This window comes from Lacerta agilis, chromosome 7, assembly GCF_009819535.1.
Source record: "Lacerta agilis isolate rLacAgi1 chromosome 7, rLacAgi1.pri, whole genome shotgun sequence".
Classification (NCBI taxonomy): Eukaryota; Metazoa; Chordata; class Lepidosauria; order Squamata; family Lacertidae; genus Lacerta; species Lacerta agilis.
In genome coordinates this window covers 50166318-50190233 of record NC_046318.1, presented here as the reverse complement: position 1 = coordinate 50190233, position 23916 = coordinate 50166318, and the positions used below count along the sequence as shown (strand labels likewise).

The 23916-nt window shown below is 41.8% G+C and overlaps 1 protein-coding gene across 1 annotated transcript; it reads right to left on the bottom strand.

Annotated features, from left to right (window-relative positions):
- Positions 1–1613: 1613 nt before the first annotated feature.
- TGS1 (trimethylguanosine synthase 1) lies at positions 1614–23242 on the bottom strand. The gene is made up of 13 exons (XM_033155241.1): positions 23052–23242; positions 21306–21370; positions 19555–19739; positions 18288–19071; positions 16316–16442; positions 14576–14662; positions 13003–13177; positions 11841–12183; positions 10768–10938; positions 10403–10546; positions 9444–9660; positions 7428–7506; positions 1614–1916 (listed from the first exon to the last, which is right to left on the bottom strand). The coding sequence occupies exons 1-13, from the start codon at positions 23168–23170 to the stop codon at positions 1800–1802; spliced, it is 2613 nt and encodes an 870-aa protein (XP_033011132.1). The 5' UTR covers positions 23171–23242; the 3' UTR covers positions 1614–1799.
- Between the last annotated feature and the right edge of the window lie 674 nt (positions 23243–23916).

Below are 23916 nucleotides of genomic sequence, written 5' to 3'. Positions count from 1 at the left end.
ACTGTTTGCGGACAAACGCTGGCTCCTTCGGCCTGTAAAGTGAGATGAGTGCCGCAACCCCAGAGTCGTCTGTGACTGGACTTAACTGTCAGGGGTCCCTTTACCTTTACCTTTATTAAGTGAGTTTTTCTAGGATCACGTGTGAGCACATAGTAGCATGAGAAGAGCCTGCTGGCTCAGGCCAATGGCCCATCTAGTCCAGCATCCCATTTCTCACGGGCCAACCTATGGAAAGCCTAAAAGCAAGATCTGGGCACAGCAGCACCCTCCCCACTTGGGATTCCCAGCATACTGCTTCTGACAGTGGAGGTAGAACATAAGACACTGCGGCTAGTAGCCACTGATAGTCTTACACTTTCAGCTGCTCTACAAATACGATGCCAGCCTAGCCTAGTTTTATTGCTGCTAATCATGACAAATGATTGAATGTTTTCAATAGAGCAATAAAAAGCAGCAGGATGCCTGACTCATTGCATTCTATGGTTCTAAGTTCAACTGCAAATCATAATCATCTAATGCAGCTCAGTAATTTAGCACTCGGCTGGTTACTTGTAACAATTCTCTTTTCACTGCCAGAGAGAGAAGAGCGGCAGGAGCAGCTACCATAAATACTGTCTTACACAGGGCTGTGTGTGGAGAGCAGCTCTGTTTCTACGTGCTACTGGATCTTAGACTGGAAGAGAACATAAGACATGTAAGCAGCTTTCATAGATCCACCCTGAATTAAATGACGGTGGAATATGACAATTGGCTGCTCATTCTGTTCAGTTCAAAACTCTGTAACTAGGACTGCAACAAAATTTTGCAGAATGTCCTCCCTCCTAAGTGTTTAGGAATCTGGTCAGTCATTCCTTCCAATAAGAGTTCTACTCTTCTTTCTTCCCCTCCCCCTACTGGATTTCCCCTTTCCCAGCTATGGTACTTTCCCAGGCTACTGAGCATGCAGTTTTCATTGATTTGTTTCAAAGTTTGTCTTGCCCTCTTAGTAGCAGGTCACATGATCCCCATCATCATGTGGATACCTACCTCTCTCATTTTTCAGTGGTCCTGTTTTGCCTACAATCCTAGCAGCACTTGCCACCAGAGATCTCTATTAAATGTAAAGGGACCCCTGACTGTTAGGTCCAGTCGTGGATGACTCTGGGGTTGCAGCGCTCATCTCACTCTATAGGCCGTGGGAGCTGGCGTACAACTTCTGGGTCATGTGGCCAGCATGACTAAGCTGCTTCTGGCGAACCAGAGCAGTGCACGGAAATGCTGTTTACCTTCCCTCCAGAGCGGTACCTATTTATCTACTTTTCACTTTGATGTGCTTCCCTCCAGAGCGGTACCTATTTATCTACTTGCACTTCGTGCTTTCGAACTGCTAGGTTGGCAGGAGTAGGGACCGAGCAATGGGAGCTCACCCCGTCTGACTACTTCCTGGTGAAGTTTGTACTTGCAGCAACTATTCCCATCTGCAAGAGGGCAGGGAGTTCAGATGGTCTATCCTTGGATATTATCTAACTAATATGTTTGGGAAATGGCCTCACTGCTCTGTGTATGTAAATGGAAGTCTAATTATTAATCCTCTTCACACTTTACTTTAATAATCGCTTAGAAAATCCTTCAGACTTATTGTAAAATATTTTATTGATACCTGCAACAGGCATTCTAAACCATTTTTCATTAATTAATAAAATGACAATATTTTAGAGGAGCCACTGATTGTAAAATAGATAACAGGCAAAGGGAGTATTCTTCAAAGCTTTGGGATAATACGTTTTGCCTTGACAAGCAGGTTCACTCACATAAATAAGTCAGGATGCATGTTTTTTTATTAGATCACCAAAGTATGCAGTTATGGTTTTCAATTTGTTGTTCAGAAAGTTTTGTTCTATTTCAACTTTTCCTCCTGGCCCAGCTAAGGAAGCTACCTACGAAGTAAAAAGAAAGAAAAACAACAACTGTTAAATAACTCAAAATGTGACACCGAGATGGTAATAGATTCAGGACCTTAGAAGCCCTCAACAGCCTCAGCCCTGTATACCTGAAGGGGTGTCTCATCCCCATCATTTATCCTGGACACTGAGGTCCAGCTCTGAGAGTCTTCTGGCAGTTCCCTCACTGCGAGGTTACAGGGAACCGAGCAGAGGGCCTTCTTGGTAGCCATCCCCGCCCTGCAGAACACCCTCCCATCAGATGTCAAAGAGATAAACATCTATCTGACTTTTAGAAGACATTTGAAAGCATCCCTGTTCAGGGAAGTTTTAATGACTGATATCTTACTGTGTTTGATGTTTGAATTTGCTGGAAGCTGTCCATAGTGTCTGGGATAACCCAGTCAGATGGGTGGCATATAAATAACTATTTATTTATTTATTTATTTATTTATTTATTTGTAGTAGTAGTAGTAGTAGTAGTAGTATAGTATAAGCAAGAAGGCTCATCTAACCCAACCTCTTTCAGAAAGCCCACTACCACAGGATCCTTGACTATGAGCCTTTGCTGGGGAAATAATCAAGCCCATAAGAAATTGAAATAAATGCTACCTGTTCCATATACAGGGACAGCTAGGAAGGCATAGCTAAGGAGCCCTATTCATTGATAAGGCTATGGTGTGTGGGGAATCAGGTTTCTTTTTGTTCAAAAGTGGGGGACATTTGGGGGCAAGCAAGGCCTGTACAAAGAGGCTATGTTCCATGTGATCTAGAATGGAACCAGACTGCTGACACTTAGGAATACAGGAAGCTCAGTCTTATACTGTGTCAGACTATAAATAAATATAGATCCATCTAGCTCAGCACTGTCTACACTGACTGGCAGTGGCTCTTCAGGGTTTCAGAGAGCGTTCTTTCCCAGCCCTGCCTGGAGATGCTGTGGATGGGGCCTGGCCCTGGAAGCTTCTGAATGCAAAGCAGATGCTTTACCAGTGACCTATGCCCCCCCTTTAATAGCAAAAAGAGGGTGACAAGTCCTTTAAACTGGCATCTTTAAACCGGCTATTATGTGCCACCTGTATTAATGCCAATTCCACCACCAGTTTGGCCACATTCACATGTCACTGTGAAGGACAAACCATAGCTTACCATGCATACATAAATCACACCTACTACCCTGCTCCCTGGGACGCGGGTGGCACTGTGAGTTAAACTACAGAGCCTAGGGCTTGCCGTTTGGAAGGTCAGTGGTTTGAATCCCCACGACAGGGTGAGCTCCCGTTGCTCGGTCCCTGCTCCTGCCAACCTAGCATTCAAAAGCACGTCAAAGTGCAAGAAGATAAATAGGTACCACTCCGGCAGGAAGGTAAATGGCATTTCCATGCGCTGCTCTGGTTCGCCAGAAGCGGCTTAGTCTGGATGGCCACATGACCCAGAAGCTGTACGCTGGCTCCCTCGTCCAATAAAGCGAGATGAGCACCGCAACCCCAGAGTCGTCCACGACTGGACCTAATGGTCAGGGGTCCCTTTACCTTTACCATATCATTGTGTTTCTGTGTGCTGCTCTGGTTTCGCCAGAAGCGGCTTAGTCATGCTGGTCACATGACCTCGAAAAACTGTCTGTGGACAAATGTCGGCTCCCTTGGCCAGTAAAGCAAGATGAGCGCCGCAACCCCAGAGTCGTCCATGACTGGAACTAATGGTCAGGGGTCCCTTTACCTTTACCGTTACCCTGCTCCCTGCTATGGTTAGGTGAAAGCAAATCACATTCTTCGCCTAGTGCTACATCTAAATCAGGGAGTGTGGTTTGTCTCAGCCCTAACAAACCACAATCTGTAGCCAGATCATTTGGGAATGAAACAAGCCTACAAACCCTAGTTCAAACGAAACACAAATGAAACCACAATGATGGTTTGTTTTCTCCCAACACTCAAAGGGAGAAGGAAAGCAGCTGTGATTCATTTGTGCATTGCAAACCATGTGTCATGTAAATGTGGCTAATACTTCCTCCCATGGCTGTATTTGGATAGAATACCAATTCATGACATGCCAGCATAAGCACTTAAGTAGTAAAAGAGTAAACTGGAAGGAAGTATATTTAATTGATTGAATATAAACCCTCCCAGTGACAAACCTACGTTTACTAAAACCCTCTCATTTCCCAGTGCTAGTTCCTGAACTTCTTGCTAGGTAGGGAATAATTTTGTCTGTAGTGCTGTGATTCATTAAGGAGTTACTAACTTATCTTGACTCCCCAAAATATCTCAGCAGTTTCCATTTTTGCTTATGTACAAATGACCGGAGTCATGATCTACTTGTGTGGACTGGTTATATTACTGCAAGTGCATTTCTCTAAAGTTCATTGAACCCTGAGAGTTAACAAGGGGAAAAACTGGATTACACAAGACCCTCAATACAATCTAACTGCTTCTGGAAACTGCATTTACTCAGTTCCTGTCCTATGCACACTTGTTTTGTTAAAACACATGTGCATGTAGGCAGCACAGCAAGCTTTTAGGGAGAAACAGATTGGATTATATTTAAGAGATGCAACTCTCAAAAATAAAAATTAACCTTCTTAGAGAAAATGAATTTCTGTTCTCCCCATCAATTAAAAGAAGGAGGGAGCGTCATTCAAATATATCTCATTTCCAGTTACCAGCTGCTTATGGCAAGGTGCTACATGTCTGGAGGACACCCTCATCTCAAAGCCTCAGATGGACAATGTGTGCCCTCTAAAGCTCAATGGGACCTTCTCACAAATTTGAGCATCTGTATGTGAAATGCCCATCTTTGCTGCACGGCCTGGGCTGCGCCTAATGGAATAAATTTCACAAGACATCACATTACTCTTTCTGTTCTCAGTGTACATGTTCTCTATCTGCAGGACATGGAGATGTACAGTTCCAGAGTGCCTGCCTATAGACTACTGAAACCAGTCAAACTTGTTCATGATCATCTCCAATGGTTTGAATTTGAGTTAACATATCTGAAAAAGGAAAAACACACACACAGAAATCTTCCTGCTCCCTAAGATAGAATTGGATGTGGAAGCTGTGTTTATATTTGAAAGGGATATCCATTATGCTTGTGCAAATAATGCCATCAGTGATGAGATCTATCTAGTTTGTGCAGCAAAGATTACTTAGGAAAAACATATCTGAGCATCCCAAACTTGACAGGTCCCTCACCACAAAGATGCCATCCTATGCACATTTACCTGTGATTACATCCCACTAACTTGACACACCTGCCCATTTGGGAACATCTTCAAATTTGATTGTACAAGCTATCACTGACATTTTTAAGTTATGCTTTTTCACGTGCTACCAGTTTTTATCTTTGTTAACATTAGCAAGAGATGACATTTTTTGTAACCTTTTGGAATTTTGGAATCTGCAATATCTCAGCAGACTTTTATGTAAACTTGGGAAAAGGCTCAAGATCCTGAGGGAATAAGTATCTGTTTTTCTCTACGTACTTTGTTATTGCAACAAACCTAGAACTGCGACTGAAGAACAGACAATGACTTAGATTGTAAGCCCATAGGTTCAGCTTCTGGAAAGATCAGTTCCAGAAATGACAGCGCACTTGCAATAGTGGTCTGGATGTGTGTGTGTGTGTGCAAACATACATACAATGAACTTTTAATAAAAGTCTGTCCTATTCCAGGGTAGGTGTGCACATCCATATAAATTGCCTTTGAAGTAGTACTTTTTTACTGCAAGTTGCTATTAAGTCTCCATCATGAGCAAACATAATGTCTAATAACAAACACCACAAAAACAACATTTGTTGACCTAGTTTACCTTCACTTTGCTTTTGTGGTTCTGAGCTTTTTAAACAAAAATACTTTCATGCCAAGCAAGTATCCCACAACCTGAAAACTCTGTCCTGAAAAGTGTATAAAGAAAGACAGGAGCAGCCCCACACCACACAGTTTGTTCTTTGCTTAGTTTAAAAGCACAACATGCATAATTTCTTATGCTATCTGTATCTTTTTGGTATGACTGCTCCCTCTAGAGGAAGTAGAAAGGAACTTACAATAATTCAAGTTTGATCACCTTTGCCCCTTCAGGCAGTGTTTATATATCTTCCACATTTTAAGGCTGGATTTGATTATTAACTGTTTATATTAAGCTGTGTATTAAGCTTTGTGTATTGCTACATCTACAGCAATGTAAATGTTGAAAGAACTGAAAATGCAAAGTAATGGTGTCCAAACTTTTAAAGTGTGATGTCAGACCCCAGTACAAGGTAGTGTAGCAGGTATAGTTCAGGATCTCTGATGTGAAGCCTTGCATTGCTAGCCATACTTGAGGACATTCCTAAAACAAGGTTTTAACGCTAAACCACCAGGGCTTGGGAACATTCTTAACCATGATTAGAATGCTTAGATGTCAAAAATCGTTAAGTAAAAAGAGGAGAGATCTGTGTGCAGAGTGAGAAAGTGAATCATCCAATTTCCAACATTTAAATAATTACTAGCATTGGAAAAGTTGCAGCTGCACCAGCCTAGTACAGCAAAACATTTAGTGATGGTCTTTGCAAAAAAATAAATAAATTACACATGGTCCAGCTCTCTAAGTTCTTTGCTCCGCATCAACTAGTATTTAGGCTTACATTGCCTCAGAACAAAGAGATTCCATTTATATAGTCATTAATAAACATAGCCCCTATGGATTAGCCTAACCCTTTAAAAATGTTATCTAAGCTAGTGGTCCTCACTAACTTTTCATGTACTCACTGATATTAATTATGTTTTTCTTTCTGTCTGCTCCGCCACTCAATCTCACAGAGTGACCTTGGTTTCTAGCACATTATGATAACAATATCCATACTGTCTGTACTGTCCAACTTCTATCATGTTTCCCTTTGGTCCTTTCCGCCCAAACTTCTAAGGTTATTGAATGTCAAAGAGCCTACTTTTTTTACAACAAAAATACATATTTACAGAAGAAGCTTAGTATTCTAGGACCCGTAGCCCTCCAGGTGTTGGACTCTAACTCCCGTCAGCTCCACTCTGCAATGGGCAAGGTTGGGAATGATTGGAGATGTAGAGGCCACCTGATTCCCCATCCCTGTTATACAGGGAGAAAGCTTAATAACAATAATATTCAATCTTTACACATTCTACATAGGCTCTCAGTACTCCTTACAAGGTGGGTCAGTGTTATCGCCATATTGTAGATGGAGGTAGGAAGAAATGGAAGCTGAAAGACAGAGACTTGACTAAGCCCATTGGGAAGAGGTGAAATGTCTGTTCGCAGCTCAGGGGCAGAATTCAGTCAGCAGAAGCCTTGCATAACTTGTGCAACAGGGCTTTCCCCACCTCTGCCCCCCAAATTGGCTTGAGTGGGTGTGGGGAGAGTCCCCAGAACAAAGTGTGTGTGGGGGGGGACACCATTCCTTTTGGCAAGCTGCAAATGCACAATACTGGATTCCACCCTAAGTCTCTAGATTAGCAACTGTACTGCACAACCCCTGAACCTGCAAATTAAAACTTACCTGATCTATGTTAGCATTACGAGGAAGAAAGTACACAATCTTGCTGGTAATCTTTTGCGACAGCTTGAAAATTTCAAATGTACAGATGTGTTAAGGAAGAAAAAGCAAATACTGTTTCAATGGGGGATGGCTCTTTTAGTAAGACAGTGTCCTAAGGTAACACACATTCTTCCACAGGTGTATACAGAATGCCATGAGTGATATTCTGATCAGGGCCCTAGTCTACACAAGCAGCAGGATGAGGTAGCAGAGTGGATTGTACCAGAGTGGAGTGCAGGATAGGTATAGTTTTAAAATATTCGAGTAAAAAGCGAAACAAAAATATTCGAGTAAAAAGCGAAACAAAACTATTTGCAAGTATAAAAATGAAAACAAAGCATTAACAAATCAGCAAGAAGTATTGTTCAGATTAGCTTTCTTCTTGCTATGCTAATTTTCAATTTAGAGGTGTTAATCACTTTCAAAAACGTGTCTCCCCCTGCCCCTTGCAGTTTAAGTGGTATATTCCATGCAACCACTTTAGGTCTCTCCAACCTAATTCCCAGCTTCTCTGCTGTATGTACTGACCATACCCAAACTACTTGTCAAATGTTGTTTGGATGCCTGATGATCGTCTTCCAAAGCAACTACTCTATTCCCAACTTAAGAATGGTAAGCGTAATGCCGGTGGACAGCAAAGGAGGTTTAAAGATGATCTCAAGGTAAATCTTTAAAAATGTAGTATAAACACCAACAACTGGGAATCATTGGCATGCGAGCACTCCAATTGAAGAATCGCCTCTACCAAAGGCGGCATGGACTTTGAAGAAGCATGAACTCAGGCTGAAAGGGAGAAACGTTTGGCAAATCCTCACAGTGATCTAACTCCAACCCGGAAGCCTATGTCCTCATTGTGGAATGATGTGTGGATCCAGAATCAATCTCCACAATTACTTACGGACAAACTGCTAAGACCATTTTCATGGAAGACAATCTTACTCGGCTACGAGTGATTGCCAAGGAAAAAGAAGATATTTCTCCAGAGACAGAACTGTTTCTAACCCTCACTCATACCGTATGGACAACAGATCTGAAATGATGACCACGATGAATTTGGGAACCCAAAACTGCCCTTTACACTAGGTCCTCAATGTGGGAATTAGTTATTGCATCATCTGGAACACATGTAAAGTCATCCTATAAGAACTCAGAAATGTTAATCCGGAAGGAATTATTAGATTTAGTAGGTGATCCCACCACAGGACCAAGAATGAGATTTGATAAGTATCTGATCCTTTCAGCCCTTGGAGTCTATGAACCAATTCAACACCTTTTGTCTAAGAGAGTCAAACTAAGAACTAGGAACTGTCAAAATGTGGTGGTTTTTTGTGTGTTTTTTTAAAGCAACTACAGAAATTCCCCAGATTACGCAAGACTTTATGCCAGCTCAAACAAAACCTCTTCAACAGAAATCTGGTTGTCAGCACTATAAATGCAACATCCTAATTAGGACCAATTCTGAAAAGAAACTCACTTTTTTAAATAAAAAATTCAGATAATAAACATAGAGGGATGTGAAAAAACCCAGCTTGTCTGGAAGCTTATTTATGATGTAATTGTCCACATCTCTTGTTAGTCAGAGTACCCAGATCTCTCCTGAACATTTGATTTACAAGAATCAGTTTGCAACACTGTCATCAGCTGCTTTGAAGGAGGACATCACCAATCATTCAACAGTACACCTATCCAAGGTGTGTCTTGGAAAAAAACACCCCACAATCGAACTTAAGCTTTATATAAGAAGCTTAAAACTAAGACTACACTTTTCAGATCATTTGAGCCCCTTACAACTACAAAGTAAGGGGGAAGACCCTATTCTCTGGAATTGATTTTTTGGGAGGAAGGGTGGGGTATTAATTTAATGTATAAAACGAAATTATATATAGCAGAAAGCATAGTATGTGAAATGTGGTCACCCAGCAAGAAAAAACAGCATTTGTTTTACTTTTCTGGAACAAGTGACTTGAAAAAGGATATCCATCAGGAGAAATCATAGTTTGAACATCAAAGATTTCTGCAGCAGCATATTCAGGCCCACCCCATGGAGGGCTCAGAAACACAACATCTGCTTTTAAACTGGGTGCTAGCTTCATGAAGTCTCCACATATGAACTCTATTTTGTCTGCTACTCCATAGACTTCTGCGTTGTTGAGAGCAAGACTGATCTTCACAGGGTCAATATCGATTGCGATTACTAAAAAGAATGAACAAGGTATTTTTTAAATGCAGGTTGTTTTTTTTAAAAAAAATAATCAGTCATGTATGTTGAAAAGCAAGGAAGCATTGGAAATTAGTACTTGCGCCACATAAACAATTGCCTAAGCTGGAATAACACCACTATATTTTCTCTGCATTTGTATAATTTTTTGGCTGGTGTATATTGTGTAACTCTGAACTAAGCTGATAATGGTTTAATTTTTCTAAGCAAGCAAAGCGTAAGGCTGAACTCAGATCACCATGGGGAGAAAGACTCCATCTCTTGGAGGATCTCACTAGTGAAAGCAGGAAAGGCACTTCTGCAGATTCCTCCCTCCTCTTACATCCACATGGTGGAGGCAGTATCCAACACTTCCAAGACAACGTGGCAAAGTGACACTGGGAACTGGAGGGGGGAATTTGCAACAGCCAATTGTAAAGACTGGATCTGTCCCCTAGTAAGAATATTAGCTTTAACTCTCTCTCTCTCTCTCGTTGCAGACGGGATCCATTCTGGAGGTCCGGTCAGATCCCAAGGTTTCCGCAACCTGAGGACCGCTTCTGCGCATAGGGCAAAACCTAGTAAAATACTTCTGGGTTTGCCGCACGTGCACCCCAAAGTTTACGTAACCAGAGGGTTACGTAACTGGTGGTTCGATTGTATATATATCTACCACAACACTAGCATCATTAATGCGCACACAGTGGATAAGAGAAAAGAAGCAAACAGAAATGTTTACCTTTTTTTCCTGCCAAGGCAAACTGAATAGCGTTTCCTCCCACGCCACAGAATGCATCTGCTATTAAGTCAGAGTTGAAGGACTGACTTACACGATCCGCAATATGCTCTGCAATCTTCTCAGGCGTAACAGAAAACCATCCCTCTAATGGAAGAAAGCAGTAGTCATATTTCTGTACTTAAAAAGGACAAGCTTGAACATAAAGCGAAGTATATAGCTCACACATGCACAACCATCATTTAGCAACTGAAGTATCAAGTGATGGTCTACATGTGTAGAATGATCTATCACAGAACTTGCCAATCACTTCAAAACAAAGTAGCTTTCAATTAATATATTCAGCTCTATCATTACTATGAATTTACCTCTGTCTAACTGAATCCCTTCATCAAATCGAGAGAACAGTCTATACCGCTGTGCCCAGTATTTAGCCAACTCGGGATCAGCAACTATTTCAGGGGGCAGGGGCTGCCCACACCTGTTTGTCTTCTTCAGTATTATCTTGATTTTCCTCTTGTTCATAGTTTTTACTTCACCTAAACCAAGAAAACCATACTGTGCAATTAGCTCATTTCTCTTAAACGGATTTAGGAACACGAAGAAAAATCTAAACTACTTTTATTACCCATTTCAGTTAAATTTATGCATTGCTTCACAGAGCCAGGAGGAGTCCCAAAGTGATTACAGGGACAACAGCATGCAAAATATAACATACAATAAAATCCATTAAACTGAAATAAATATTAGTGTAATTGTTCACTTCAGCTGCTGATATTGCAACAGGGAAATAAAAAAGCCACAGCGATCAGCTTTATTGCTGCATCTACTGTAGTAATCAAATGTGAAATTCACTACAAATTTATTCACTGGGGAAACTGTCTTAAGAAATAAAAAAGTAAAAAACAATAATAAAGTAGCAAAAGAAGCATATGAAAACATACAGACATTTCAACAAAAATTAGTACAATGAAAACCAAAACATTCTTTTCTCCCACAGAGATTTCAGAAATTTAAGAGGACACAGAAATCCAACCAACAAACCCTTTTATGCAAAACTCCCCCTAACACCTATGTTGCTTATGCTATAACATTTCCTGAGAAAGAAACTGTTCATTGGACAAAAGAGATTTCTACTATAGGTTGGAACTACTCTCTTGTAAAGCAAACTCACAGAAGCAGGCAGAGTTCCATGCTCCCCCATCAGCCTGCTACATTTATTTCCAGCAAAAGTTGTTGCTAGGCTGGATTTTTATTCAAAGGAGTAGCTGGTGAAGGAGCACTCTTTCCATTGCCAAACAATCCCTCTTGCAAATAAAAAGGGGATTAATTTTGGTTTTTTGAAGGCTAGTATCTTGGGGGCTTATCAACAGTTTCTCTCTCTCTCTCTCACACACACACACACTTCTTTTAAAAGCTTTTACTCAGAATTATCACATACCTTCTGTTTCCTTCTGCAGGTAGTTCGGAATATCCATAGGAACTAACTCTCTTCCTGAAGGATGTGCATCTTCTCTTCCTGCCTCTTCCTTAGGCTCCTGGAACTTCCAGTCACTTGTTGCGACTACCAGATTTTCTTCGCCTTGTTCCTCAGTGCTGTTTCCTCCACGCTTACCAGAATCTGAACTGGAGAACGGCAGGTCACTTTTGGGAGAATCCAAATTATTTTGTGAGCCAGCAACGTTTTCATGTTCCTCTGAATCACTACTGGAAGAAGCAGGGTGAACTCTGTCTTGAGACATCTCTTCCACAGGCTCATTCACTTGTTTCAAGAAGCGTTCTACCTAGGAAGACCATGTATTACAGAACCACATTTCAAACAATTGCAGAAATGTGACTTGCTACTGAAGGGAGATTATCACTACTTCAGCAGTCTAAGTAAAAGGAGAAAGAAGTCAACAGAACCGTACAAAGGAACACTACGTTTTGGCATTCGGGAGCATTCACCTCACAGGCTCATAGACTCCCCCCGCCCCCAGGCAGGGCTCTTCCTCCACTCCACCACTGCTTACTGTGATATCCAAGTTGCTTAAAAATTATGGCTCGGCCTTAATCCTGATATATTCATGTTATGTCTACAATGAACCTTGATGTAAGCGGACAATGCCATTGCAGAGAGAAACAAGCTGTTTTATCTGTGTAAACTGGTCCTTGGGTACATTGTGTTGCAGTTTCTTTCACCAACGAAAATATTAGGATGGAAATGCAGTACAGTCATCACATGACGCACCACCACATCAGATGACCTTGGCAGCTGCAGGGTATCTATATGTAGGGAGCTTTTGACATGGTAAAATCTCAGGTTCTATATATGCCCTGGGAACAATCCCAGATGGTATAACGGGGCTGCATCCTTCCTAAACATTGCAGTCTCTTCTTCAGATACAGTCCTTACTAGACTGATATGAATTTAATTACTTACATAATCTAGTATACAGTAAGAAATATAAAACTGTACCTACTTTCTTTCTCTCACTAGCAACTAAGAGCATTCCAAATTATGAACACAATTTTGCACTATTTTTAAGAGCCAACAGACACACAGGTTTTAACATCAGAATCCCAAGTTAAAAGACTATTAATATACCATATACAATACTGACCTTAATCAAAGTGCTGCTCTTTTTAACTGCCCCTGTCTCAGATTCTTCTGTAAAAAATATGTGTTTCCTTTTAGTCTTGACTGTTCTGTGCATATCCAAGAATTTTGATTTAAACTTCATATTTTTATTGAGAAGACTCACTCTTCTTTCACTGAAGTCAGGAATGTCTCTGTATCTGGAGAAAACAGAATAAAAGTTAAAAACAACCTTTTCAGATAGAGGGGGGAGTTTTGCTCAGCTTCACAGTATGTTTATTAGCTGTGCCTTCTTCAACTGAAGGCCCCCTTTAAGCATGCCAACATTGCCAATAAATAGGCCTAAACAAATAATGGAGTCACAGCAGTAAACTTTGCTTTTATATACACTTAAGATAGATTTATAGCTTACCAAAAGACTTTAATGTATTTTGTACGAATATATCTTGTGTTGAATCACTCAAGCATGTAAATAAGGCCTGGGGAACTTTCAACCCTCCTAACTAATTAGGCAAATCAGGTCTCCCCATTTGGTCTGCAATGACATTACAGTCAAGCCATGCCAACATGCCCTATACCTGATGTCATATATGATGTTGGGGGTGGGAAACGTAAAAATCTGGCTCAGCTGGAAGGTGATTTGCAGGCACAACCAATCAGTTTATGCAAAGTACTGCAAATATAAGTGCTTTGAAAGGGGCTCATAAGTTCTTTTCAAATCACTCCAGAAGACCTTGATCAGATGATTGAAAGAAACTTAGCAACAGTGAACAAAGTGCTATCTTGTACAGTACTTTGAAAGGGGTTTCTCCAGAGGGTACTGAGTAGCACTTAGCAAAGCACTCTGCAAGACATATGGAGGGCATAAAAGTCACCCAACATCAATGTGAAGCCAAGTGATTGACAAGTAAGCTACCAAGCATTGCCTGCCCAGGGCGAGGGAGATAATGATCTGGCCCACTGGCCAGATCCAGTTCTCTACCTTTGATCTAAATGGACCACGTAGGAACTGTTAGTGGAAAAAGAAAACTATTTACAATAAACAAGCAACATTCTTCTGCATAGTCTTAGCTTTATGTTTGTTTGTTTTTTTGTAATTACGAACACAGCTAAGTATCCGTCATTTGTGACAACTTTAGTATGTCAAGAAGATGCAGGAAGTGAACAGCCATAGTATTTCAACAGCAACCTAGGAAAAGGACATATTCTACACATAAAACCAGCAACCATCAGCAGCATCACTTTTAGGAAGGGATGGGGAACCTTAGGCCTGATGGCCAAATGTGGACCTCCAGAATTATCTATCTAGTCCCTCAGGATAGTTTCCAAGTCACACCTCTCACTGACCCTGCTCTGCCTGCTCTTGTGCTTTTGCCTCTTACTTGCTTGAATGGATAGAAGTGTGTAGAAACCTCTAGATTTTGCATGGCTTGAATATAGCCTACTGTACAAAGGGAAGAGCCATGCTTGTTGCTCCACCCACTTTTTGCCAACCACTGGTATGCATCCCCTGGCAGATTGCCTAAGAGGCAAAGTGGTCGTCAGGCTGAAATGGTTCCTCACCCCTGCTTTAAGGAAACCATTAGAACACTTATTACTTTTGTCCTCTGCCATGTTTGAGCCCCAAAAGACAGCAAATCTTTTCTGGATCAGCCCGGGAATGTTCTTCAGCATCCAATTCATGGCTAGAAAGAAACAAAAATATTTGTCACTACAGTTCACAACAAGTTGAGACAAAACAGCTGCCCATTTTGACTTCAAATGAAGGGTAAGTCGATTTCTAAATGATTATAAAGCAACTAAGCAAAAGAAGTAAGTGACCACTGAATTCAAATAATGACTTGTTTACAAGGTCAGAAATTCTCACAGCCAGGTTCCCCAATGATGCGTAATAAATGCCTTCTCAGCATTACCTGAAGTTTTGTGCCCAATATTGTTTCAAATTGAGACTTAGGGTCATAAAGACTTTTTGCTTGAAAGGTAAAAAGTAACTGTACAAAACAATTAGTCTGGCTATCTCTACCAGGAAGGGAGGGGACAACCTTGGACTCATAGAACTCATAGAATCTCAGAGTTGGAAGGAACCCAAGGGTCACCTAGTCAAACCCCCTGCAATGCAGGAATCTCAGCTAAAGCATCCATGACAGACGGCCATACAACCTCTGCTTAAAAACCTCCAAGGAAGGAGAGTCCACCACCTCTTGTGGCAGTCTGTTCCACTGCTGAACAGCTCTTACTGTCAGAAAGTTTTTTCTGAATGATTAGTCGGAATCTCCTTTCTTGTAACTTGAAGCCATTGGTTCAAGTCCTACCCTCCAGTGCAGGAGAAAACAAGCATGCTCCCTCTTCCATGTGACAACCCTTAAGATATTTGAAGATAGCTATCATATCTCCTCTCAGTCTCCTCTTTTCCAGGCTAAACAAGCCCAGCTCCTTCAAGTGCTCCTCATAAGGCTTCGTTTCCAGACCCTTGATCATCTTGGTTGCCCTCCTCTGTACACATTCCAGCTTGTCAACATCCTTCTTAAATTGTGGTGCCCAGAACTGGACACAGTATTCCAGGTGTGGCCTGACCAAGGCAGAATAGAGTGGTACTATTACTTCCCTTGATGCAGCCTAGAATAGTGCTGGCTTTTTTTTTGGCTGCTACTGTCTGTGGCCTTTGGCCCAGTTTCAAAAATACAAGTAATCTGTTCTGTAATCTGTTCAAACTTCTGGCAAGAGCAACGTGTCTGTCTATCAGCAGCCTGCTGAGTAGCAAGGAAGGGCAGCGAAGAGACAGAGAAGTGAGAGCAGAAAGGGAGAAGAGAAGGAAATGCTTGGCCATGCTGGCTTTGGCACCTTCCAACACTGACACATGACCCCCGACAGAAAAAGGTTGCAGACCCCTGATCTAAACTATAGTGAGTCATTCTTCAATAGAAATAGACCCAAGAGAACAGCCTTATATTTCACAGAATATTCAAATAACATGAAAGCAGCAACATTTTGAAAAAGGCAATATGGCAGCAGCCAGTAAGGGTTAATAAGTATAGTCATACCTTGGTTTTCAAACAGTTTAGTTCTTGAACATTTTGGCTCCCGAATGCCACAAACCCAGAAGTTACTGTTCCGATTTGCAAACTATTTTTGGAAGCTGAACGTCCGAAGGGGCTTCTGATTGGCTGCAGGAGCTTCCTGCAGCCAATCAGAAGCTGCACTTTGGTTTCCAAATGTTTTGGAAGTCAAACAGACTTCCGGAATGGATTCTGTTCGACTTCCAAGGTACGACTGTACACTAAACCATATAGGCACCCAAATGTGAACGGGAGAAACGAAAGATATGATAGATAACCTGCCTCCTCTTTAATCTGACTTGTTTGCGTTCAGGTGGCTCATCATCATCACCATCATCACCATCACTGTTACTGTGCGATCCCCTACCTCCTGTGGCATCTGAACAAGATCTAGATGACCCCTGTGAAACTAAGAAGGAAAAGGGGGGGGGGGAGAGGAGAAAGCATTGCTTTGATACACTGGTGGAGAATTTGTTTGCTGCCAGGTTTTTAAGACTCCATCAGCTCCATCGTTCATGGACAATAGTCAGGGATGATGGGAGTTGAAATCCAACAACATCTGGAAGGCCACAAGTTCCTCATCCCTGTGTTAATGAATTTTATTTGTTTGTTTGCTTAATTTGTATTCCACCAATGGTGCTCAAGATGGCCAACAATAATACAAAACACAGCAAAATATAATAAAATACAATAAAACAGCAACCTTCAAGCAGTCATTCATTTCCTGTATGAGGAAAGCAACTTCAATCAGAAAATTTACATTTTCACCAAATTCACAGTGGAAATACTGTTTTCCAGTTGCTTTTCATTAGGAACCCAACAGTACCCATCAATCTATCTGATGTTGAGACAAAACTGTTGACTGTGCATTTGGAGAGACAAATCGATCTATCAATCTGAAAGCCTCTGCTTCATTAAGTATCTGATCTAGGCATTTGAAATTCAAAAATATCAGAAAGCCATTATTTCAGAGCCTCTTTCCAAATGACAATATAACGAAGTCCAAGTAGCCAGCTCTGAATTCAAAACATCAGCGGCTCAGGAATGTTCAGATTTCTGTCCCTGAAATACTGACAGGGCTGGGAAAAGATCAAGGTGCCTGGGCACTGCAGTATGTTCTGATAGCACCTCAAACTGGTAGAAATGCCTAGCAAGAAAAACAAACATTTCTGTGGAAAGATCAGAGGAATTGTGGGTAGGATATCAGGGGTGTTTCAGAGAAGAAAGGTTGGGCTTTGTCTTAAGTGAAGATTGAACAATAGTTTCCCTTCAGAATGACAAATGCACGTGGATGGAACACACAAACCCTTTGCCCCTTTACCACCTCACAGACTAAAGGCCATTCCCCGTACGTCTTGCAAAATGGAACCAATCACTCTATTAGATTAATATTTTCAAAGTGAGACATCTGGGTGCTAAATAACCTTTGAAACCCAAGACCACAATATAGATGTGAGGCTCACTTTGTAAACAATGTTCTAAAGACCATTCACATTTTGCAAATGACATGTCCATTTTGAGAAGAAATGCCTAATCCCCACCTCCCCTGGAAATGATAGGCAGGATGCCAGGCTGCAGAAGTAGTCGCTTATACACACTTATTTACTCTCTACTGGATTCAGTGCAGGAATGTAGTAGACAGACAATATCTCTAATACTGATAGCACAGGGAGAGGGTCTTTTTATACCTGTGTTCCAAAGCAGTCTAGGATGCTTGAAAGACAAAGTGTTCAGCTCTAGACACAAAGTCTTCAATGTGTCATCTACACTTCTTCAGCTGAGAATGTGAGTTGCAGGATTAGGGGAAAGGGGAGAGGAAGGGAAACAGGACTGCAAAGAATGGGGAATAAAACATCCAAAATAACACAGCTTTTATATGTGCCACTCAATGGAGAAATGCACAGTACAGTAGTACCTCTGGTTGTGAACGAGATCCGTTCTGGAGCCCCGTTCGCAACCTGAAATGTCCGCAACCTGAAGTGCCGCGTCTGTGCATGTGCGTGACACGATTCTGCGCATCCGCATGACGTCATTTTGCGCTTCTGCGCATGCATGAATTGCCAAACCCGTTAGTAACCCGTTCCGGTACTTCCGGGTTTGGCGCATTTGTATCCCGTGATGAACGCAACCTGAAGCAATCGTAACCAGAGGTACGACTGTACAGAATATGGGATGGCTGCAAGGGAATCTCTTTCCCAGCTTTTGCAAACACAGGGTCTTATGCCTTCTGGGAAAGGGAACCTAGTATACCAACCTGGCTTGTCTGAACATCCATTTTCAGAAGACGCATTACTTTCTCTTGTTCCCTCATCACATTTCACAGACTCAGCAGTATCACAAGGACAACACCTTTCAGTGCTTGTTATGCTCAGTCCTCTCTGACCATTATAACCAACCGCATTTTCCAATTTGATATGTTCTGTTTCTTCAGAGTTTAGATTTATTTTACTAATTTCAGGAAGAATGTCACTATTACAGTGATTATCATTTGGAGAAGTATTTAGCACTCCTACACAAACACTGTCTACACCAATGTTCTGCATTTCTGTTGGCTGCTTGGTTTCCAGCTCCCCTGCACTATTTTCCAGGTCACTATTATGTGTGGTGTCAACAGTCCAACCTTGACTTGCCCAGTAGTGAAACTGTTGCCAGTAATACCAGTATAGTTCATTATAGTGCTGCTCCCACTTTCCCTTTACTTCAGGATTATTCCAAGGCTCAGTAATAGACAAAAGTTCAAAATTTTTCTCTTGCCAACTTTGCCACAGAAGTCCTTCTCCATACTCACTCCAATACTTTTCCCATTTTTCTTTCATATGAAACTCAGCAAGTAAATGGTCTCCATTTTCACAGCTCTTGTCATTCTCAGATCCCTTTTTAATTGAAGAGTGATCATCGGAAAAGGAGAGGTCATCTTCATCATGATCTTCTTTCAATGATTCCTGCATTACTGTGAAAATATCTCTTTGCAACATCTTCTTCTTTTTCTTCATCTTCTTCTTCACTTTCTTACTTTTCTTACTTATATTCTCAAGTGCCTGAAATTCAGCATGAAAGAGAGTAAGCATAAATGCAATTTTATGTACTTTGTTCAACAGATTCTGATTCAATATGGTGACCCAGTTAATTCATTTCACAAATTTTCATGGTACAGCTTGGTTGTAACCCAGCCAGAAGATCACAAATGACACGTCTACCCAGCTCTACAATTCTATGAGTCTACTCCATAATCTTCAACTGCTATCTTATTGGTGTGCTCTTAGATTAACAGCCAAGAATGCATTTGCTTTCCAATTTGTTATTTCCAACTCAACTTTTATTTTGTCACACTTCTTAAAAGCCCATTTTCCCCATTCATTCTCTCATTTAACTTTGGTTTTTAATTCTAGAGCCAGGAGGAAAAGAAATGTATTCCTGAAAATTCTTTTGTGGGGTTTGTTAATGCAAAGTACTAAACTTATTTTACATTTCAATAACTTTAAGTAGCCCAAAGGAACAGAAAATACAGTGGGCTTTATTACCAATGTCTTATGGGCTGCTGCATTGCCAAATTGAACAGGTAAGCCCATGCGTTTCATGAGTTCAGCCTCTGAATCGAGTTCAATGTCTTCCACTCCAGAAGCATGACTGTTAGATAAATCAGCAGCCCCAAAGGAATTATGTTTCTTGTCTTTTTCTTCATCCTCGGTGGTTACTTGATCTTCCCCTGTAAACCACAATACCAAGTTACAAAGTTGTATTTTCATTCTTACTTTTGTCAGTCATAGATTTCTGATGCAGAAGAATTGCAATACCAACTTATTTTTCCCAACAAGCATCCTGGGACAGTCATTTCAAAAGAGTACACCAAGTTCCTTAGGAAAAATGATTAATTTCCCTTAAAGCGAATTGCATTAGATGTTTATTGAAGTTTGATAAGATGCTCTCTTGAAAATACAAAACGTAAGTGAATAATCGATTCAAATGTATATTCAGTGATTGATTCCATGCTTAGATTAACTCTGTTAGTCCAAAGCTAAAGTCCCCAAAATTCTTGAATTTAAATAAAATATTAAAAGCACGATTTCCTACTGCAGACACGATTTCTTCCTACAAGGGGGAAAAGCACCAGAAGCTCTCACAGTCATGAAGACTAGATACCAAAGGCACACAACTGTCTATATGAGAACACAGCTGCAAAACACTAAGTCCAAGCCTGAAATTCTATTTAATGCAAAACTATGTAACAAAGCAATCAGTCAGCAGTCATACCATGTTTCCCTAGTTCATGTCCCTGTCCCTGTTTGTGAAATGTTATCCGCATGTGAGGTTCACATGTGAGGTTCATTCTCATGTCCCCATTATTCTCACATGCCTTTTAAAAATATCAGCCAAATTATTTTTAGCCTCTTCTTGTTGCTGCTATGTTCTCTTCTGCTGCTTTGCTCTTGCTACCAACTTGCTGTTTTTATCATTTAACTTTTGTAGAGATTGCAATGCTGCCTTGAATACTATCAGGGCAGCACTACAATTGCTACAAAAATTCATTGATGGGTGGGGTATGAATTGTACAGTAAGCTAACTAAAATAAACAATTATTTGTGGAATTAGTCAAGAAACCTAAACAGAATTCACATGCAGCAGTTTGTACAGCAGTTTCTTGGGGTAGGGGGAAAGCAGGAAAGGGGCACAGCTGAGATGCCCTACCAACTGGTTGTTGGTCAGTCTCCTACTGTTTTATGGCTTAGGGCTTTTAGATGTGAGTTCTGAGATTTAATTGTTTTCAGGTAGTGATGTAACCATTTAATAAGAATCAGGCTATGAGATATTGGATAGCCTTGGGTAGAAGTCCTTAGCAGTGATTTGAATCCATGTTTATTCATATACATGTGTAACACTAAGAGTGGAATTTTGTGCACGTTCACTCAGAAGTAAGTTAATCTAGGCTCACTCCTAGGTTGATGTGTATGTAGTTCATAAGTAATACTACATTGGTTCACATACCTAAGGACACCCTATCTTGCCGATTCTCATGCAGATTTCATTTGTGGTTTGGAACAATATATTTACTCAAGCACAACTACTGTTGTAACACTTTCCATATATAAGTTCTCTTCACTTTTCCAAAAGTCTTCACCTACATTTTCTTATATGGACTTTGAAAAATCTGTATCTGAGCACTGGGTTGATAAATTAATACCAGGGATACAACTATAATTTGTGTTTCTCTACCTTACAGGTGTGCAAACAACTTATTTTGCAATGTTAATTCAACATTTTAAGCATATCTTACCTATACTCTCACCTTCATCTTTGACATAAAATCCCTTCAAGCCTAGTTTGTAAAGTTTTCGATCCCTAGGGAATAAAATAAAAATACATGTCACTGTTAAGGCCATCAATGAAATATAGAAGTAAAATAGCAGATGCAAGCATGCAAAAAAGGACTTCTTTACACAACATGCTATAATTTTGGTTTTCCTGAAACTAGTCATCATGTACAACAAAGAGTCTTGAGGCACCTTAAAGACTAACAAATTTATTTCTTGGGCTACATTCAATTTCATCAAATGTATGAAATGTTGTCCCAAGGTGTAAACACCCCAACTCTCTTAGGCATATTCTTCTTTCTGTTGCTCTCATATGCCTTCAGCTTGACTGAAAACGGTGTGTATTTCCATTCAAGAAGTGGCAGGGGTCTGTTCAACCTGGCATGTCTCCAACCTGGCACAAAAAATGCAACGGTTTCTTATCCACAAGATGTGGTTTGTAGATAACACAACCTTGACAGCGCACTCCAAGGAAACTCTACAGAGACTCATCAACCCCAAGCCTACATGGAGTTAGGCCTCACCATCAGCCTGACAAAGGCCAACATCCTGTTTTATGGAAGTGAGTCACGGGTAGCTTACACCCGCCGGCATCGTATGGCACGGCAGAGTCTCATACAAAGATGTTTTCTCCCAAGCTCACATTCCCAACATGTTTGCACTTCTGTCTCTGTGGCATCTATGCTGGCTTGCTCATGTACACAGAATGGAAGATGGCAGAATCCCCAAGGATGTGCTCTACGGAGAGCTGCCTTCAGCTCAGGCAACAGGCCTGTTGACAGACCAACTCTAAATTACAAAGATGCCTGCAAACGTGACATGAAGGCTGGCAACATTAACCCCGTCGTATGGGAATCCTTTGCAGACAATCACGGTGCCTGGGGACGGACACTAAGGTGCATCCACACCAGTGACCAATGGAGAAATGTCCACAGAGAGAAGAAACACCATGGTGCACTTGGAGCAACAAAACCAGACAGCCTAATCTGCAACAAAACATGCCTGCTCCATATCAGTCTCTACAGCCACAGCAGGTGCTGCAATTCTCAAAAAGTTTGACTTTACCCCCAAAGACACACTCTTCCATTGTATCCTGAGACACACAAATGCCAACAACGTGAGTAGTCTAACATACAGCAGCTTTACCTTACTTTACTGGGGGGGGGGGGAGGGAACCACCCCTTGCATTTCACCCGTTAGCTAGCAAAAGTGTAACAGAACCTCATAATTACTAAAATCCAGGCTACATTAGCTGAACCTGGGACCCCCTTAAAGTACATGAGACTTAGTTTTGATTAACATGTCCCATCTATTTCAGTGGTACTTCAAGTTCAACTAACACAGGAACAGGATTTCCCAAAGCGTGGTACACATACCCCTGGGAGTATCAATGGGTGCATGACTCACCCCCCCCCACTTCACTGTGATGCAAAGCGGGCATATTATTGTTCTAAATTTGGTGGGAAACAGTGAACTGGTGGATCCAACCCATTGCCGTCATCAGCACCACCACCAGGTTACTACTACTCAGAAGTCGCGGGAATTCAAAAGGACACTCCTTGGCGCCACTTCTCCCCCAATTAAGCCGCCTCGAATCCCTGTCAGGGAACAAGGCGGGAAATAAACAAACAAGCAAATAAAGCGAGTGAGACCTTATGGCTGGCCGCTCACACCGGCTCCCCGCCCCTGCTCCCCCCCCCCCGACTCACTCCACGAAGGCTCGCGTGCACAGACAGAGGATGTCGCTTCCTGCCTCCTCCTCTCCTTCGCCCTGCAGCGTGAGCAGCAGCTCGGCCACCGCCAGGGTCTGCGGCGCCTCGCGCAACATGCCGCAGCTTCTGCCCCTCGAAAGGACTCGAGGCAAGCGCTCCGAACCCCGCAGGAGAAACAGCGTGGCGGACCCACACGGGGACGGGCATTTCCGGCGGAAGTGCGCCTCCGCGAGTGTTGCACCCCATAAGAGTCCGGTGGGGGGCAGGAGGCGATTGCGCGCGGGGCCGCTTCGTGCCCCTGAGGAGTAGAGAGAATTTGCTTGGCGAGGCTGGAAGGAGGGGGAAAACCCTTCCCTGTTCTGCGGACATTTGAACTACAGTTACTGTACAATAAATTATTTTGTGCTGTTTCAGCCGTGCAGTTGTTTTGTGCTGTTGCCACCTCGAGGCCGGTTTCCCCCTCCCTCTTCTGCACCGATAAGAATCAGCCGAGAAATGGAGGCTGGTTCACTCTCCGCCTCCGGCACAGGAAGGCAGAGGCAAAAAAAAAACAGGGCTCTGTAATAAGAAATGCAACTTTATCCCGCTGGATGGCGCAACATCAATCCTTAACGACAGCCAGTCACCCATTTTCTAATGTCAATGTTACAAGGAACTCTTTCTCTCTCTGTGCGTGTAAATCCCCGCCCTCCATTTCTATAAGCCAAGGTGCTCTATTTTTAAAATGTGAGCTGCCACACAGGCTACTAGTTTTCCTTGAAACCACATCCTTGGTTACGGAAGCGCTTCCCCATGATCCAAAATAGGCGTTTGTGGAGAATGCACTCGTGCTCAGAACGAAGCACTGCTATTATTTCACATG